This window comes from Rhinoderma darwinii, chromosome 4 (genome assembly GCF_050947455.1).
Source record: "Rhinoderma darwinii isolate aRhiDar2 chromosome 4, aRhiDar2.hap1, whole genome shotgun sequence".
In the NCBI taxonomy this organism is placed as follows: Eukaryota; Metazoa; Chordata; class Amphibia; order Anura; family Rhinodermatidae; genus Rhinoderma; species Rhinoderma darwinii.
This window is the reverse complement of record NC_134690.1, coordinates 249,771,162-249,790,753: the sequence shown is the minus strand read 5'-3', so window position 1 is coordinate 249,790,753 and position 19,592 is coordinate 249,771,162. Positions and strand designations below refer to the sequence as shown.

Below are 19,592 nucleotides of genomic sequence, written 5' to 3'. Positions count from 1 at the left end.
AACTGAATACTGAAGGTACAGAGCCTACTTAGAAGATAATTATAGGTTACATTAAAAAAAAAAATCACCCACTACCACCAGATATTGCTGGCTCAATAGGTGAAATGCTGGTGACGGGTTCCCTTTAAAATAGCTCTAGATTTCTTATTAGGTTTTATGACCACTGGCCATTTATTCTGAAAAGTGCATGCTCAGTAGATATAAGGTAAAGTAAAAACTGGTAAAATATGAAGGTTTTTAACTTGTCTTAGGAGTATAGAGTATGATATTTCGTAAGGGCAGCCGTGCTAAATACCGTATTTTTGGCCTATAAGACGCAGTTTTTAGCAAGACTAAATCGCCGGGCCCCCTGACCGCTCCTTACTTAACCCCTTCCCGACATGTGCCGGCACATCATGGAGCGGGTAGGGAATCATGTATGGAGCGGGATCACGCGCTGAGCCTGCTCCGTACACTGCAGGTGTCCGCTTATGACACGCTGCTCTAATGGCCAGGAACAGTGGTGGCGCTGTTCCTGGCCGTTTAGTTAAATGCCGCGGTCAATAACGACCGCAGCATTTATAGTGGTTTTCCCATGAAGGACATTTATGACATATCCACAGGATATGTCATAAATGTCAGATAGATGAGGGTCCCACCTCTAGGACTCGCATCTATCTCTAGAACGGAGCCCCCTAAACCCTGTTCTGTCTTACCCGGCTCCGCTGTCTAACGGCCACTTCCTGGTTACATGGTCGAGTTATGGAAACAGCGTAACTCGCTGAGGTAAGCAGTTCCTGTAACTCCCATAGAAGTGAATAGTCGTTACAGAAACAACGTAGCATGCTACGCTGCTTCTGTAACTGCCATTCACTACTATGGGAGTTACGGAAACTGGGTAGCCCAGCGAGTTATGCTGTTTCCTTAACTCATCCATGTATTGCAGTGTATTGTACCAGTGATCTAATGATCACTGGTTCAAGTCCCCTAGGGAAACTAATAACGTGTAAAAAAAAAAAGTGAGATAAATTTTCAGTAGTGTAATTTTTTTTTTTTTTTTTTGTGAACTGTGTAAAAAAAAAAATACATTTAAAACCCCAGAATTAAATAAAAGTAATAAATGGTGCTAATAAAAACTACAGCTCGTCCCACGAAAACTAAGCACTCACACTGCTCAAACGATGAACAAATTATTTTTTTTTAAACAATAGTTTTTTCTTTGTAAAAGAAGTAAAATATGAAACTTTTTCATATTTTTTGTTGTCTAAAACCTGGGTGCGTCTTAGTCACTTCCGTCTTATAGTCTGAAAATTACGGTATATAACACTTAATGCAAAGATGTGATCAGAGCCTAAACATGTTCCTGGATGTAGCCATGACAACCAGAATGAAAAAAAAAATCCATTCTTTGCATTGGTGGCTTTATTCAGAGTAGAAAATTGTGAACAGTTGAAAAGTATTTCATACCTAAACTACTGAATAGACCCTTTTAACTTCTTTAAAACTATAGAACTACATAGTTTTCAGGCAAAGCATTATAGCATGGCATGCATTTATAGGGCAGAGAGACATGTTAACAGCTCTGACGACCTAGTAAAGACTGAGTATAAATACTTTATTTCATTTCATTGTGGGATATATATATATATATATATATATATATATATATATATATATATATATATATATATATATATATATATATATATATGCAATCCAGAGGAAAAGTGGCAGCACTCCAATATTATAAAGATCCAAAATTTTTATTCACCCAACATAGAGGCAACGTTTCACCTTCCCATTGAAGGCATTTTCAAACTTCAATGGGAAGGTGAAATGTTGCCTCTATGTTGGGTGAATAAAAATTTGGGATCTTTCTAATATTGGAGTGCTGCCTCTTTTCCTCTGGATTGCGATTATGCGTATTTGGGGTTTCATGTCCAGTGTCCCCTGAGGATAGCACACTCACTGCATGCTATGGTGCAGCTCCTATACTTTGCTTTTTCCTATATATATATATATATATATATATATATATATATATATATATATATATATATATATATATATATCTCTCTATCGAATTCCCCTGTAGTTTTGTTGTCGTTGTGGTTTCATTTTTGAATGTATTGTCATTCTTAAAGAGACTCTGTCACCAGATTATAAGTGCCCTATCTCCTACATAATCTGATCGGCGCTGTAATGTAGATAACAGTGTTTTTTATTTTGAAAAACGATCATTTTTGAGCAAGTTATGAACAATTTTAGATTTATGAAAATTCGTTTTTCAATTTTTACCAACTGGGCGTTGTATAGAGAAGTGTATGATGCTGACCAATCAGCGTCATACACTTCTCATCGTTCCAGCCCAGCTTCTTTCACGGCTCATACAGCGTGATCTCGCAAGATCACGCTGTGCTGTCATTCACAGAGAGATCACGCTGTGCTGTGTCAGTAAGTCCCACAGAAACTTTACCGAAGTGTCGGGAGTGTGAATAGACATCGCTATGTGTGCAGTGAGAAGCTGGGCTGGACCGATGAGAAGTGTATGATGCTGATAAGTCACTGATTGGTCAGCATCATACACTCCTCTGTACAACGCCCAGTTGGTAACAAGTAAAAATACGCCCAGTTGTCTATTAAGAAACGAATTCGCATAAATCTAAAATTGCTCATAACTTGCTGAAAATTTATAGTTTTCCAAAATAAAAACCACTTATCTATATTACGGCGCCGGGCAGATTATGTAGGAGAGAGGCCATTTATAATCTGGTGACAGAGCCTATTTAAAGAATATGAAATGAAGTATTTATTTTTATATTGAGCTTAAAAGACTGTCTTTAGTAGGTAGTCATATATACTGTATGAGTATATCTCTGTTACTTTTTGGGATCACTTAAGATGTTTAGGTAATGGAATCACATGCAGTGGATATAGGTCGGATGTTAATAGCTCTGCCTATTTGTAAAACATCGATGTTGCCTACAGGTTGAGCTCCTGAAGTTTGTCTAGCATTGTGTTTTATGTATTTGTGTTTTTGTACTTGTTTAAAGTTGTATTACGTGATCAACGGCTTTTCTTTTTTTTTTACGAGGTGAAAAAATTGTACGTTTTACTGTTTAGCGTCATTGTGTATATGTATTGATTGTGTCCTTTATGTGTACTTGTGTCCCACAGAAACTTTTAACCAGAACAAGAGGGATGCGCACTGGACTGAGTGATGCTCTTGAGGTGCTCAGATTGTACTATAAGTGCCAATATGTTCATCTTGATCACCATCACATTTTTCCACTTTTAAATTTTCGTCACTTTTTTTTTTTTTTTTTGGTCCTCCATGAAATGTGGAAATTTTAATTTTATTTCCAATTTATTTTATTTATTCATATACTTTTATTTTCCTCATTCATTTTCATATAGAACTCTGATGAGATACAGAACGTAGTGGAAGAGAAAAATCAGGCAGATTCTGACTATACAATTGAAACTGGCAAGGAAGACCTCAAATCTGGAATAAATGGGGATATTGAACACCATAATGATGTCCATGAACAGAGTGCAGAAGTAAAAGATTTGGATAAAAATGACACCCAGTCAGTGTCTTCCTATGATAGTAGTAGCGAAAGTGAGAATGAAGAGGTAGAATACAAAGCTGAAAATAGAGCTTCTGAACAAGTTCTAACAGAAGAGCCTGAAGAAAGTGCAGAAGGCGTGAAGGAAGTTGTCCCAGTTGAAGAGTCTCAGAAAAGTGAAGACCACACTGTGACTTTAACAGTTACAGAAATACAAGAAAAGAGTGAAGTAATATCCCAGGAAATCACAGTTAGTAACTTTGAAAGTGAAGAGAAAATTGAAGAAGGTCATGAAGTTCTCAAAGAGGAGCAAAACAAAATTAATGGCGATGTTTCTCACATCGATGTTGATGCTTCTGCCCAAATTATTTGTTGTTCTGAGGTAAATGGGTCAGCAGAATGGGGTTTTAGTACATACCTAGCCATTCTGTTACAGTGGATGCTACCACTGCCCTTATAATAAAAATTAGTATTTTTTTTTTTTTTCTTAAGGAGAATTTGCCTTTCTCCAAAAAGGCAAATTGGTGAATATGGCTTCTGTGTCTTTCCAGTTGTTACAATTCCTTACACGGCCATAAATTCATTATACCATATTTCCTTTTCCATGGTTAATTGCATCGTAATTCTCCATCTTGTTTGTTATACATTAAGATCGTGTCTTGTCTTTTCTAAATGTGCTATGCCTGTGCTTTATATGTTGACCTGCAAGTATACTTTAGTCCAGAATATGTACCTAATCACTACTAATTATGTGGCTTCTTAGAATTCAAGTTCTTCTACATCTCTTCCATTGTCTACTCTCGTCGGTGAAATACTTTTTTACTGTATACACTGATATTACTAAATTCTTCATATCCCCCCCCCCCAAGATATATAAATGACTTAAGAGGCCACTGCCTTTTTGGATATGGAAAAAAAAAATCTGTGTTTTAAATTCTACACTGTTTATATATATATCCTCTTGGTGATCTATTGAAACTACTTGTATGGTCAATCATCATCAAGCCTTCGGCAAGTAAACGTACGACTCTCTAATTTGAATGATCTTGAAATGACAGGATTAAAGATTTAATGATGTACTTCTTGAAGGAGACCTCATTAGCTTGACCCTTTAAATCTTTATTGCCTGGCTTCCCCGGGTTATAGAGAACTGCCTAGTAGTTTTTTATGTATGTTCTGTTTTTGTGTATAAGAATAATATGCTTGTTTCTCTATAGCCTCCAGTGGTGAAAACCGAGATGGTCACCATTTCTGATGCCACACAAAGGACTGAAATTTCAACAAAAGAAGTCCCAATAGTTCAAACTGAGACAAAAACCATTACCTTCGAATCTGCTCAGGTAGAGATTCTTTGGTGGCTGGATGTTTTAATATTTGCTGTCTGATGTAATGGCAAAATCTATATATGCGTCATGGCTGTGATGATGGTTATTCAACCAGATCTACCCTGGTCATGTCATATGCGAATAGGTGTCGCACTGCATTATAATAATATCTTTACGTGCAGAAAGCTGTGTATTTCTGAAATCAAAACCGCTTTTTCTTTTACGAACCTCTTTTTAGAACAAGAAAAAAAAAAAGCACTTGGTATCTTGAGCTTTACCTATTGAAATGATGCTTTTTTTTCCAAGAGGAAATTGTTTTGTATTTGCTCCATTTGTCTTAGGCCTCATTCACACGGCAGGGTTTCCCGGCCGGGTGCCGGCCGTTCATAAATCGGCCGGCACCCGGCTGCATTAGGAATGATAGACCCCTAATGGGGCTATTCACACGACCGATTTTTTGACGGCTGGGAAATCCGGCCGTCAAAAAATAGGACATGCTCTATCTTTGCCCGGGCACCCGGCCGCCCGGCTCCCATAGAAGTCTATGGGGCCGGGTATTACACGGCCATCACCGGAATGTGTTCCGAGTGATGGCCGGGTTTCCCGGCGCTTGCGCTCTATCTCCTCCTCCTCACAGCGCAGAGTGCATGTGAGGAGGAGGAGTTGATGCCATTCTGACGAATGGCATCGCTGTACACTGTGTTGCAGGGCCGGGGTGTACAGCAGGTGGAGGGAGCGCTGCGCTGGCTCCCTTCCCCTGCTTGTTAAAAGCACCCTGGCCCGGCGACACCTTCGATGGCGCCGCTAGTAGCAGCAGCTGCGGCTGCTACTACTGCAGCGACGCCACTATAGCAGAGCAGGGAGGTATCTCCCCGCTCTGCTATGTGCTAGCCGCACTTTAGCTCCTTGAAGGAGCGGAATCCCCGTGTTTTCGGGGATTCCGCTCCTGGACAGAGCGCTTGATGTCTCTGTCCATATCTGGGCAGTGACATCAGGGGAAACTCCTGAAGCGGAATCCCCGAACACATGGGGATTCCCCTTCAGGAGCTGCCGCTGATGTCACTGTCCGGATCTGCCCGCCCGGCACGGATGCATAACTTTATGCAAACCGGCCGGGCAAAATGGCCGATTTTACCGGCCGACACTCGGGCTCGGGAACGACCCGGTCGTGTGAATCCCGCCTTAAGTTCTAACAACCCTCAGGAACTTGTACATATTTGTGAATGTTTCCTGCCGTAGGCACACCCTGTCGCTGCAAGTTGCTTCACCTTTTCCAAAGGCAAAATTTTAAGTCATTTGAGGCGGTCAACGGGTTATTTAAATAGTGTGATACAAAATTTCAATTAGATGCCACTTTATGCATGGTACGGTAGTTCCATGTAGGTACTGCCTGAGGAAAATAAGAACATCTATTTTTGAAAAATAATTTCCACGATTTAAGGTAATGTATTGGTCCTATAACTAGACAATTTTTTTTATTTTTTGTTGCAATGTGCCAAAGTTGCAACTCTGAGCAGACTCTGAGTATGCATTATTAATAATGCAGAAATAATAAATGACATTCCGTATATAGTACAACACATGTAGCCGTTGCTTAGGAACAACACTGATTATTTTTTAGCGTAATAGATACCGAGGTAATAACTCCCACTGCATTTGTTTACATTTAGTATACGGGTTTAAATAAAGTGTTACTAATCACATTAGTGTGTGTGTGTGTATATGTATATATATGTGTGTATTTCTGCATTTGCTGAAGTTCTGTTTGATTGATAACCTTCTGGCTGCCTGCAGCGAACACTAGGGGGAGCTTACTGTAGATGGAATTGTAAAGATCTTTCGAACTTAGAGTACCATACACAGGATATCCGTTTTATGTAAAAAAGAGAAAAAAACAATAGCCCCCTAAAAAAAAAACAAAAAAACGATTTTTCTAAGTAAAAAAACACTGCATACATGTATGTAATTGACCCGACACCCTGCATGAGTATGGTCCGAACTTCCGGGTTGTACGATTCCAGCATGCTCTGCACCTCCCCACAATCCACCACAGTGCCAAACACTGACAGACTATATACAGGTACGCAGAGTTCTTGTATTGTTTTTTACCTTTTTAACGAGTCACTTTTAGAAAAAAACAAACTGATAGCCTGTGTGTGGTAATAGATACTCTTTAACAATAAATCCGTAATCGGTGAACTCCTAGGCTCTCCCTTAATTCAGCATTGACTTTTTGGTCTTTTTGGATTAAAAAACAAAACAATTTATGGGGTACAGTTTAAAGCATTGGTTTATTTTTTTGGAGTGTCCATCTAAAGGAGCATGTAGGATCATTTCTGCACCTATTAAGAATAGTTTACAACTTGTCCTTTTATTAAAGAGGATCTGTCACCTCTCCTGACATGTATATTTTAGTAAAGATTTGTATTCCCCATTAAATAACTATTCTAGAACATATTTTCCTAGAACTCTGCACTGTGCTATTTTTAGGTTATTCCCACAAGGAATTTATGAATAAATTCACAACTGGGTGTTACCATTCCCCTTGTCAAATGTCCGTACACATTCTCACGGTCAGCTCTGATTAGACATGGTCAGTCTCTGTAGTGACACACTTCTAACTGGTAGCGCCCAGTTGTCAATTTATTAATACATTTCTAAGAGGAATAACAGAGGAACGGCACAACTTAGTTTTAAAAAAACATAGTCCACAATTGTTATTTCTTGGGGAATGCAATCTACTAAAACTGACATTTCAGGAAAGGTGGCAGGTTCTCTTTCAGCTAGGAAATGCATGTGTATGTTGCTTATTTCTGTACTCATGTTGTCTTTATTTCCTGATGAAGCTGGATGGTGGTGGAGACAGTGAACCAGGGATTTTACTGAGTGCTCAGACAATCACATCTGATTCAGTTTTAACCACTACAACAACACACATCACCAAGGTAAAATTAACTTTGTATTTAAACACCCCATATTTACCAATGACCAGATAATTCTTTGTCTGCTACAACTAGATCATCTGCTTTTTATGTGCTTGTGAAGTTTACAGTACTGATGGTTACTTCATTTAAAGATTCTAGCTGCAACCAGCCAACCACTACAATCAATACCAGTCACCATAGGATTACATCATTTGTGTCTCATATATTTGTCCAATCGTATTGAATGTTTGTGAAAGCGTACAAAACTGGTTTATCTTGTTGTGTCTTTTCCTACTTTAAATGTGCTGTATGTGTTTCATTTTTAGACTGGGAAAGGTGGAATATCTGAAACAAGAATTGAAAAACGCATTGTTATCAGTGGAGATGCAGACATTGACCATGATGAGGTAAGTTAAATGTTCACGGAATAGAGAAAAAAAACAAAAACGACGAGGGCCTATATCTATGCATTTATATACATGTTTGTTTCCAGACTATAGAATGGGCAGACTTCATGGCCAATGATCCATAAATAATACCCTGGTACCAGTGAGGTTGCATTCTTATTTCAATTTGTTTCGCTGCTAGGAATTTTTCGGCCATTTTGCCTTTGTTTCTGGGACAATTTTCACTCCTTAGGCATGTACAAAAAGAAAAGTTCATACTAAGCCACCATATGTTTTTTGAAAGTAGATACCTAGCATTTTGTCAAAGTGTGTTTTTTTTTCCAATAAAAACAAAAATGCATCTAAATTTAAGTTTGACTTGAAATCTGACCCAGGTACAAAATTAGACACGCAACACCTCTCTGCACATCTAAAAACTTATTTTTTTAGAGTTCATATGTCACTTGTGCCATTTGTTTACTTGCACATATATTCACATAATCGCCATAATTTAAAAGACCAAAAATCTGGCCTAAGCTGCAAATGGAAAAAAAGGAACGTATAAAAAACAAGGATTACAAACCTTGACAAGTGAGTTCACCTCCACACTCTATATATTTCCTGAAAGCAGACAACCTGAATGTTCTTATTGTGCTGTTTACAGCCATGACCACCTTTTATGTAACTTTGACAAATCGAAATGGATGACCCTACATTTGCACCTAAAACCCCCATTCAAGCAGAGGTTTACACACAAAAACAATGTAAAAATAATAGACCAAGGTCTACAAAGTTTGTATATACACCACAAAGTTCTACTTAAAGGGAATGTGTTGCCAGAAAAACATGTTTTTTTAAAAAAAATTAAACATTTAGTGTGTGGGTGATTAAACATTGTTCAAATTTTTTTTATTTTTTTGCACGAGTCCAGGAAATATTATAAATTATTTCTAATTTATAATACTACCCATTTTTGGTCACTAGATGGAGTTGTTCCCAAAATTGCAGCATTGCAACATTGGGTTAAAAGCCCTCGCTCTAGTGAGCTCTCAGCATCCCCCCCTCCTTTATCCTGGCTAGTGCCGGGATAAACGAGGGGTTTGAACGATGTAACCTCCTACACTGTGTGTCGCCATTTTTTGAGCTAACCCACAGTGTAGTAGGTTTACATACAGTAGTAAACACACACAAACACGAACATACATTGAAATCTCTTACCTGCTCCTGCCGCCGCGGCTCCCTCCGGCCCGTCCGCTCCGTTTGCTGCCGCTGGTGCAAGTGCACAAATCCGGAAGCCGCGACCGGAAGTAGTAATATTACTGTCCGGCCGCGACTTCCGGTCCACAGGAAAATGGCGCCGGACGGCGCCAATTTCGAATAGGACTGTGTGGGAGCGGCGCATGCGCAGTTCCCACACAGACGCCGTACACTGCAGTCAATGGGACGGGAGCCGTTCGCAGTCCCTATGGGACTGTGGCTGCCGTATTCCATGTCTGTATGTGTCGTTAATCGACACACACAGAAATGGAACAAAAAATGGCAGCCCCCATAGGGAAGAAAAAGTGTAAAAATAAGAAAAAGTAAAACACAAACACACAAATAAATATAAACGTTTTTAATAAAGCACTAACATCTTGAACATATGAAAAATTTTTTGGGTGATGACACTGTTCCTTTAAAAAAACTTGAGCTCTCAAAAGCGCATTTGACCATTAGCGCTCACCCCAAACAACTACTACGCTACCAAAATCTAAACTATTTTGAGGAAGCACACAACATGCCATGTATAAAAATACAATTTAAGGGGGTATTCCCAGATTCGACATGACATATGCCTTGTAGTGGTTACTGCAGCGATATCCGCAAGTATTTGCGGATTTTGCTGCACATTGCGCCCCTTACATGGAAAAGAGTGAACATCCAGAACAGAATGAGTATGCTGTGAATCTGAAAACCTGCATCATTCTCTGATTTCTGTGTGAAAAATGTTCTGCGGCATGTGGATGACACTTAATTTAAAATCTCATTTACTTGTCTGCAATAGCCTTGCGCTACTGATTTTCCACCTGCAAATCCAGACTAAATCCGCTACAATGTCTCACGAGGGTCAAACATTGGGAGCCACAACCGTCTCCAGAACGAAGGCACTGCCCAACTTCACAAGATGCTTCATACGTGACAATCAGTGAGCAAATATGCTCTCTATTTGATGGTGGCAATTACATGAACAAAAGTTCATATTATTCCCACTCAAAAGGTCTTTCAAAGCCATGCAGGGACAGTAGAAGGATCACCGATACTCCTCTCTCTGCACGCAGTCAGCATGTCCTCTGCTAGCCCACTCTTATGTTCTTTCACACCTGCTCAAGTGGCAGTTGCACATCTATGCAGCTCCCACTTCAGCCTGCTCTAGTTCGTGCTGGTGTATTGGCTTTAATGCAAGACTAAGATAGCGGCACTATCCACAAAACTAGCCTAAGCTAGGTCCGTTTATCCTTTTGTATCAGATATGTCCTTGGCTATTGAACTGCTTCTCTGCCAGGATGTATGAGAAAAGTCTTAGAGAGAGAAAGGGCTACTAATTATGGATGTACCAGAGTGTCCTATTTAAATTAAAAGCTAATTTAGTGGTTAGAGTATGAAGTAAAAAATAAATATTTCAACCAGAACTAAAATTGTTTTGGAATCATAAGGTTCTTTAGATCTTGCAGTAAGAAGGTGGCGTGTGAGCCAATTTTATCTGAGGACTAAAAACATGGCAACTGCACATTTACTGTATTCACCTCAGTGGAAGATGTGCCACAAAGCATGATTGTTCTTAGTTTTTGAACCCAGGAAAAGGTATTTAAATAAGGATCCTGTCAGTCATTTTATGCGGCTCTCACTCCCTGGGGGCATCATAAAGTACTGGCATACACTCTGATTTCAGCGGTCTGTCACTTATATCTAATAGATTAGTGATTTTTGTGAACCTACATTTAGAAAGTTGCAGCGGTTGCATCACGCTAGGAGGAAGAAATCTGGCGTATTCATGACCTGCCGCTCCTCTCGCCTAGCCGCTGATTAAGTTTTCTCGCTCTGCACAGTTATCAGGAAAAAAAGCTGTCAATCAGCGGCTTGGTGCGGACTCCATTCTTCCATCGTGATGTGCTGGAAGAAAGGCCATCGATACCTGATCGGTATGATCCTACTCCTGGCAACCCCACCAATCGGCTATTTTGAAGGGGCCGTTGCACTTGTATCCGCAGCCTCTGAGAGCTGCTTCCACTCCATTTCCTACCTGCTCGTACTGTGAATCGCCGACACACTTGTAGCGGCGGTTTACAGTATTCGAGCCTTCTCCCATTCACTTGCACGTTCAGTACAAATTATATATTAGCTTTATTCTGAGGGTCAGTACGATTAAAGCAATACCAAATAAAATAAAAAGAAATTGCACAATAAAAACACTTTTTCCAAAAAAAGAAACTTATTTGTGCCGCCACGTATTTTTTGGAGAGTCCTGCTTTCCCAGGCCACATAGACTGATTGACCGCCTACTCTGTACACGCAAAAACTGATATAGGGTAAGCTGTCAATCACTGTGTGTGTAAGCGGCACTCTCACTGTCTCTTCTAGGAGTCCTGTCAGGATTTAGGCCCCATGCACATGACAGCAAAAAACCTCCGTTTTTGCGGACCGCAATTGCGGTCCGCAAAAACTGAGCCATTCACTTTCATTGAACACTGACACCTTTCCGTAGCACTACGGAAGGGTGTCAGTGCCGTGGAAATGTTCCGGGAATTATGGAACATGTCCGTTCTTTCGCATTTTGCGGGCCGTGCTTCCATACTTTGTATGGGAGCACGGCCCGAAAATGCGGCTGTCAGTCAGCGGCCGGCCGTGCCCGCAATCGCGGGCCGTGATTGCGGGCACGGTCGTGTGCATGGGGCCTGACTCTGTTTTTTTACTCAGCAATTTTCTTTAAATCATATAATCCTATATAGTACAGAGCTCCGCTTCTTTCCCTCAGATAGGGCTGCATAAATCACCTAACAGGTTTCCTTTAATGTTGTCGCTGCCAGGGGTTTTTGGACATTTTGCACTTCTGGCTTCCATGACTGTTTTTATACACTTTTGACATGTAAAATAAAACCTTTATTACAAAATATGAAATGTCATACTAAACATACATATAGAACTGTGCACACGTTTTAGGCAGTTGTGAAAAAATGCTGCAAAGTAAGAATGCTTTCAAAAATAGAAGTGTTTTAATAATTTTTTTTTTTATCAATTACCAAAATACAAAGTGAATGAACAGATGAAATAAAATCAATATTTGGTGTGACCAGCCTTTGCCTTCCAAACTTTATTAATTCTTCTACGTAGGTACAACTGCACACAGTTTTTGCAGTAATTCGACAGGGAGGTTGTTTCAAACATCTTTGAGAACTAGCCACAGATCTTCTGTAGATTTAGGCTTCCACAAATCCTTCTGTCTCCATGTAATCCCAGACAGACACAATGTTGAGATCAGGGCTCTGTGGGGGCCATATCATCACTTCCAGGGCTCCTTGTTTTTCTGTATGCTGAAGATGGTTCTTATTGATGTAGGTTGTATGTTTGGGGTCGTTGTTCTGCTGCAGAACAAATTTGGAGCCAATCCGATGCCTCCCTGATGGTATTGCATGATGGTTTAAGTATCTGCCTGTATTTCTCAGCATTGAGGGCACCATTAATCCTGACCAAATCCCAAACTTCAATTACTGAAATACAGCCCCAAACTTGCAAGGAACCTCTTCCATGCTTCACTGTTGTCTGCCGACACATTATTGTACCGCTCTCCAGCACTTCGGCAAACATACTTTGCTAGCAAAATATAATTTTTTTTAAAAGCACACAGCATACCATGTAAATAAATTACATCTTTTATACACACAACTACCGTTTTTACACATCATTGCACTAAAGAATGATTAGAAGCAAAAATTGCACAAACTACTCAAGCAGACCCCTTCTGCAAACAAAATATACACTGCAAAGCACTGTAATATGTGAGGAGTCAATACATATAATAGACGTCTGCATTCAAATGTGCATGTGTTAAAGAAACGCCAGAACCGCAGAAATACACCAACCAATTTTTCCATAGAGGAATTAAAAATGATCTAGATATATAATCCCCAAACTCTAAGGCTGTGTTCAAACGTCATAGTCAAAGCGCTTTCTGTTTCTACAATTTTTAAAATTGACCGCAACATGTAAACAAAGCCCAACCATAATCCATAATCGCAATTACCTAATCTAATGCATTTACTAATACAGACTATTTTTATTTCTTGTGGAATTAGTTAATCTTTTTCATCCATCAGAAAAATATTAGACATTTCTCTAATTGATTCTCGCTACAAAAGAGGTCAGCGGATTTTCTGTCCAGAATGGACAAAATTAAATGTACCAACTTTATTGATTGCATGTTGTGCATTTGCTTAGTGCGACTTATTTTATTTTCCAAAAACTGCCTAATTAAGCACGGTGGGGTGATTAGATGAGCCACTGCTCATCTTCCCACTCCTTTTCTGAAAAATAAAAAAAAGTCCAGTCCCCCAATAAGTGACAAGCTTGTTACTCCTCATCTACAGCTATACAGGGACATTAGGAGGATGGCCGCTTTTCCTACTCTTCCTGCACGACCCCGCTGGCCCGCCCTCATTGCCTCGGCTCAATTGAGAGCTGCAAACATACGCAGCTCCCACTTCAACCTGCTCAAACGAAGGCTAGATTGCAGCTAGATCAATGTTTGTTTAAAAGCTTTGAATCTTGGATTTAGAACAAACTCCGGCTAGGTTGCAGCTAGAACTACGATCTAACGCTAGTCGTTAGTAGCAAGGACTTCACATATACATCCTTCAGTGCGAACGTGTCTTCCTGACAGGATGTTTGAAATACGTCTTTGGCAGGGAAATGGTTAAAATATATATACACATTTTGCACTGAAATTGTTCTGCTGCTTCCAAAATGCAAAATTGGTTAGTTTCTAAATAGTCTTTATTAAAAATTCTCTACCATTTTGCTGCTGTAGAGTCTGTAACACCTTCACCTAGCTGATTGTCCTTCTGTTTCTGACATAGATCCAAGAGCACACTACTCATGGCTGTGTTGGCTCTCTGCTCTCCTCCCTTTATTCAGTGTAAGAGAAGGTAGTGTGAGCAGTTTGTACATGGCAGATCAGATCATCCAAATGTTCAAGGAGGGCAGATCAGACAAGTTGAACTTTATCATAATGTAGATAGGGAGACAGCACACGGGAAGGGGTGAATCACACAAGCTGTGTATGAAAGTAGACCGAGCATAATGTGCTTCAGCAATGAAGTTTATAGCAGTGCCATAATATACTGTGTGTGGGATAATACCGAGGCCACGGGCTGAGTGCATTTGTACAGGTCAAAGAATGTATTGGATACCATTTATATTAAGTATGGAACGGTCTGCGACGGGAACGAGTTAATATTGTAACGCATCATATTCAACACAGAACTCCTTGGTTCTAATATTTCTAATATTCTTATTGTATAGTTGGGAGAAAGTTGCTCTTTTATAATATTCACCCTCTTTTTGAAAAGCAATGGGGAGATTCCTTTCCTTGAATTATTTTAACCGCACTTACTCACTCAGAATCCGACATCAGAATGTGATGTTTATATAGGGCCGGATTAAGAGTGGTGGGGCTCCCATAATACCAAATTTTTGGCTTACTACAGTGCACAAAAAGGCTAAATTCAAAACCTTTTTCTGTAGAGATTATTCTGTGTAGAAATATATTTTACATTATAGAGCTCAACATATGCACTGGTTTCTATAGGGACTAGTCTGTGTATAACTGCATTTGCGCATGCCCTATAAAGACTGCTACGCTATATACAATGTAAGATTGTGGAAAAAGGCATTTTTACACAGACTAGGCCCTATAGAAACTAGCAACTGCTAATCTTTTATATCATACCACTATACAAAGACTAATAATAACCAATAATACTGCTTTACTGTGACCAGATACCAATTCTACGCAGACATTCTGTAGATTATAAAAAGTGAATACAGCACACTCACATCAGAATACATGTAAATTCCATCCAGTGACTCACAGGTGACATCTTCTTGGTTTAGAATTGTTTGCTTTCCTATGTTCTCTATCCAGCGCTGACCGACATGATGACTTCTCCCAACCTCTGTAGAGTTTGCTGCATAGACATTTTTGGCCTCTTGCTTCTGCAGCCCATCTCCCACGCTCTATAACACAAACTCCCCATCCTGCTGCGATCACAAATTTTCACCTGCTGCCCCACGTGTCCCTATTACTGTACCTACAGGGTTGCCCAATCCCCCCAAATACTATACTGTCAAAATAAGTGACTGAGTTCGCGGATAGAGTTGAGAGTAGGGGTGTATCTAGAAAATGTTGGGCCTCTAAGCAATTTTTTTTAGTGCCCCTAGAGCATTTGCCAGCTCCTTTTGAACGTTTAATGAGGGCACACTTGCCAGACTAAACATGGTAAAAAAAAAAAAATACAAATTCCGTAACTCCTAACATGACAATTGATGATAATCATCCGGCTACTATGGAAGCTGTAATATCACAGAACCGGTATCATAAGGCTGTGTTCACATCAGCTTTGCCCTACCGTTAAGGGGTTCCGTCTGAGGTTTGTCAGGTTAACCCCTCAACGGAAAGGCAAACTGAAACCTTGGCTTCCATTTGCATCACCATTTATCTCAGTGGTGATGGAAGCTTAGCTAATGGTTTCCGTTTGTCACCATTGTGAACGAGTTCCATTGTTTTGACGGAATAAATAGCGGCATATTCCATCAGAACCCCTCAACGGAAGGGAAGGCTAATGTGACCAGGCCCTAACTCAAATGATCAGATCGTTCTGGGAGGCTTTAAACACAAGATCAGACCCAAACATTTTTTCAGACCCCGGGCCAATCACTAAAATTCAGACCCTAAAATAATTTCAAACTCCAGATCCATAAATAAATTCAGACCCCATAAATACTTCAGAATCCATTCTCTTAAATGAATTCAGATCAGACCCACTCAAGCAAAAGTACATCCTGCTCCAAATGCCACTGCCAAACGCCGCTCAGCGCCAGGACATTGTGTGACGTTGCGCACATGATGAACAGAGTGCATCGCCGGGGCCACAGCTCACCTTGAACCTCTCTGTCAGTCTGCTGAGACTGAGCTGTGTGGCACTGGTATGACTGACATGAAGACTCCTGGCCCAGTATTGGTGGAGGCTCCTATGTCCCCCTTAGTGATGGGAGGCCCTGGGCACTTGCTCTCCTAATTGGACCCTGTTTTTTTACAAATATTATATACAGACTTTTGCACTGGCTTGTCTTGTATACCAAGTACTACATATTTTTTTTTTATATTGTTGCTTTCCCATTTGAGGTCCGCAGAACACCGGAACTTTTTTAGGCATCCTGTTTTCTCTCACTGGAGACATGTGCTGACAAGATAACAGCCCCTCTGACTAAAACTGGTGCGGTAAACTGCATCTGTGTTCATTCTGACGCTGCCACAAAGAGCAGGCAAAGAATTTTATCTTCCTCCGCCGTCTTTCCATTTGTGTCTAAATCAAAGAAGGTTCAGTGGTTCTGTCCCTGCTTGCAGGTTTTTCTATTACTGATAAAGAATTACCAGGTCTCCAGTGTAAATTTTTTGCAGACACACTGCTTTATTTTATTGGTTTTTATTGACTTCAGATTTTGTCTTATTAAACGGATTTAAAAAAAGAAATCCACTTGAGTTGTGACCCTAAGACTGTGATTTTTTTTTTTAATAGGCATTAGCCCAAGCAATAAAGGAAGCCAAAGAGCAACACCCTGACATGTCAATAACTCGTGTGGTGGTGCACAAAGAGACTGAGGTTACTGAAGAAGGTGAAAACGATTAATTAGACCGTAAGTGATCAGGAACATGTTTCTCAAAATCTACTAAGCAACACAAATTTAAGAAAATGGTGAATAATTTTTCACGTGTATGTAGCATATCCGAGTTTCTGTTTAAAAATAAAACCAGTATGGAACAGACACATGTAATTCCTCAATGGAACACATGGGAAACTACTTTTCAGTGGAGTCTTCCTTTAAAGCGTACCCTACTTTTCAGGGGATGTTTTTTTAGAATAAGCGGTTATATGTGTGTATATGAGGAATAACACTACTTCTGGGCATTATATGACTTGTATCATGCATTTTTTTAACAGGTTTTTCCTCCTGCTCTCTCTAATTCTTAGGTTCTGCCTACTAGCTCAGACAACTAACTGCTATCATGTTTTCTATGCACTGCACACATAGAGAGGAGAATCCTGCTCCTCTATAACGATTATATATATATATATATATGTATATATGTGCTGCAGCAACATGGAAAATATATGGCCGTAATGAGCAATGTAGCTGAGAATCCAGCACTGTTGAGATAAAACACTTCCCAGGAATCTGCAGCGTCTTTCTGTGTTTTTCCTTCTGCTCCCCTCTCCATAGACTTGTATGGGCAGAGTGTTAGTGGCTGACTCACTCTGCTCCCTCCTCCTGCTACCCTCTCCATAGACTTGTATTGGCAACGTCTCGCTCTCTCCCTTGTATTGTCAGACTGTGAGGAGACAGACCCTCTGCAGTCTGTCTGTAACTTGGGACAAATTTTACTTAACAGGGGGTGGACAACAACTTACAGGAAGGAACACCTAGAGGTAGTAAATAGAATCTGCATGGATAAAACAATGAAACTTTAATAAGTAAATTACAAAGTTGTTTTATATCAGGTATACTATTAGATGTTTAAAATGTTAGTATCAATTTAAAGACAAATTATTGTAGTCCATTTAAAAAGACAAATTATTGTAAACTTTACTGTATTTCCAATGCCAAGGGAGTTCTCTAGAAACAAATACATGTTAAACATTTAACTTGGCTCGTCATATTTTAATAGATTTTCTTCCTCACATTTTAGATCAGTACTGTACTGGAAATGGCATAACCATAACCAAAGAACCGCACTGATTATTAAAGTCAAAGGATTCCTAAGGAGATCTTTTGACACTTTTGAAAACTATATCTGTGTGTATATATATATATATATAATTTCGAACAACTTTTTAATTAGTTTTTGTTGAAAAGATACATAGTTGTCAGATTGACCTCTGACTGACGGTTTTGGTGAACGCCGATTGACATGCAGGATACAGCTGGTATTAATCACATCTAAGTTCATTAACTTAGATGTGATCTATAATAGCTGGAACCTTCATGTCCGAAACACGCAGGACCAGCGTTCACTGAAGCAGGCGGTCCCGCTGTCCTGATTCAGGTTTGACCGCCGCAAGATACAGCTTCTATGCATTCAGGATCCATAGAAGCTGGATCTCAATTTAAAAAAAATTAAACTAAAACACATAAAAAAGTTGTTCAAAAGGAAATAAAACCTTGTTTTATTAAAAAAACATTGTCTTCAAATGTGTACATAGCCTTAAAAACAAATCTTTCATCTATAATCTGTAATTATAGACATGCATGGTGTGGTGCTTAACAGGTTCCCGACCGCTGGCCGTATTTATACGGCCAGCGGTCAGGGTCTCTGAAGTCCGCCGTATAGACTAATTACGGCAGCACTTCAGAGACTGTGCACGCGCGATCGCGTGCACACAGCTCTATGCCCTGGCTGTTGCTAACAGCCATGGGCACTGGGCAGAATGTCAGGGGCCAATCTTTTGGCCCCTGAACATGTGATCGCTGTGACAACCAATCACAGCGATCACAGGCATTTCTGCATATAAAACAGTGTGCACGCGATCGTGTGCACGCGATCGTGTGCACACAGCCCTGTGCCCACGCTGTTACCAACAGCTCTGGGCACTGGGCAGAGTATCAGGGACCAATCTGATTTGGTACATGGGGGGGTGGATTTAAGCGACCAGGTTTTACAGCCCTATTTAGTAAAGCGAAAAACAAAAACCTGGTACAAAAAAGTGGCCATTTATCTGTTACAGGTGGCCATCCACAACTCATTTGTGCTCTACAAAAAAAAAAATCAGAGGCAGAGACACATACCTGGATTTCCAGGAAAAAATTATTGAAGGCCTCATTTTTGATGTTCAGGACACCAGAGAATGCCCCCAGTCTGAGGATGTCACGCGACTGACTGAAAGACATTTCATCAGTTGGATTCCCCCAACACCAACCAGAAGCAACCCCCAGAAAAAGTGCCGCGTCTGCAGAAAAGACGGGCACCGCAAAGATTCCCGATATTTCTGTCCCTCATGTCCCTCGCAACCAGGCCTGTGCATTGAGCCATGTTTTAAAAAATACCACACTGTTCTGAATTATTAGATTTTAGTTAATTCGTTGAAAATATATTTGCCC

General features: G+C 40.0%; 1 protein-coding gene across 11 annotated transcripts in view; it reads left to right on the top strand.

Annotated features, from left to right (window-relative positions):
* The window catches only part of EPB41L2 (erythrocyte membrane protein band 4.1 like 2), a 192,063-nt gene that overhangs the window by 160,335 nt on the left and 12,136 nt on the right, over positions 1 to 19,592 (top strand). For 6 of the 11 annotated variants that reach the window (XM_075862372.1, XM_075862371.1, XM_075862377.1 and 3 more), the window contains 6 exons: positions 3,157 to 3,210; positions 3,397 to 3,930; positions 4,766 to 4,888; positions 7,720 to 7,818; positions 8,124 to 8,204; positions 17,015 to 17,132. In XM_075862372.1, the coding sequence (XP_075718487.1) occupies positions 3,157 to 3,210; positions 3,397 to 3,930; positions 4,766 to 4,888; positions 7,720 to 7,818; positions 8,124 to 8,204; positions 17,015 to 17,125 (1,002 nt within the window). In that variant the 3' untranslated portion in view covers positions 17,126 to 17,132. The remainder of the gene's footprint in view (positions 1 to 3,156; positions 3,211 to 3,396; positions 3,931 to 4,765; positions 4,889 to 7,719; positions 7,819 to 8,123; positions 8,205 to 17,014; positions 17,133 to 19,592) is intronic. The other 5 variants (XM_075862373.1, XM_075862374.1, XM_075862381.1 and 2 more) reach the window with 3 other exon arrangements.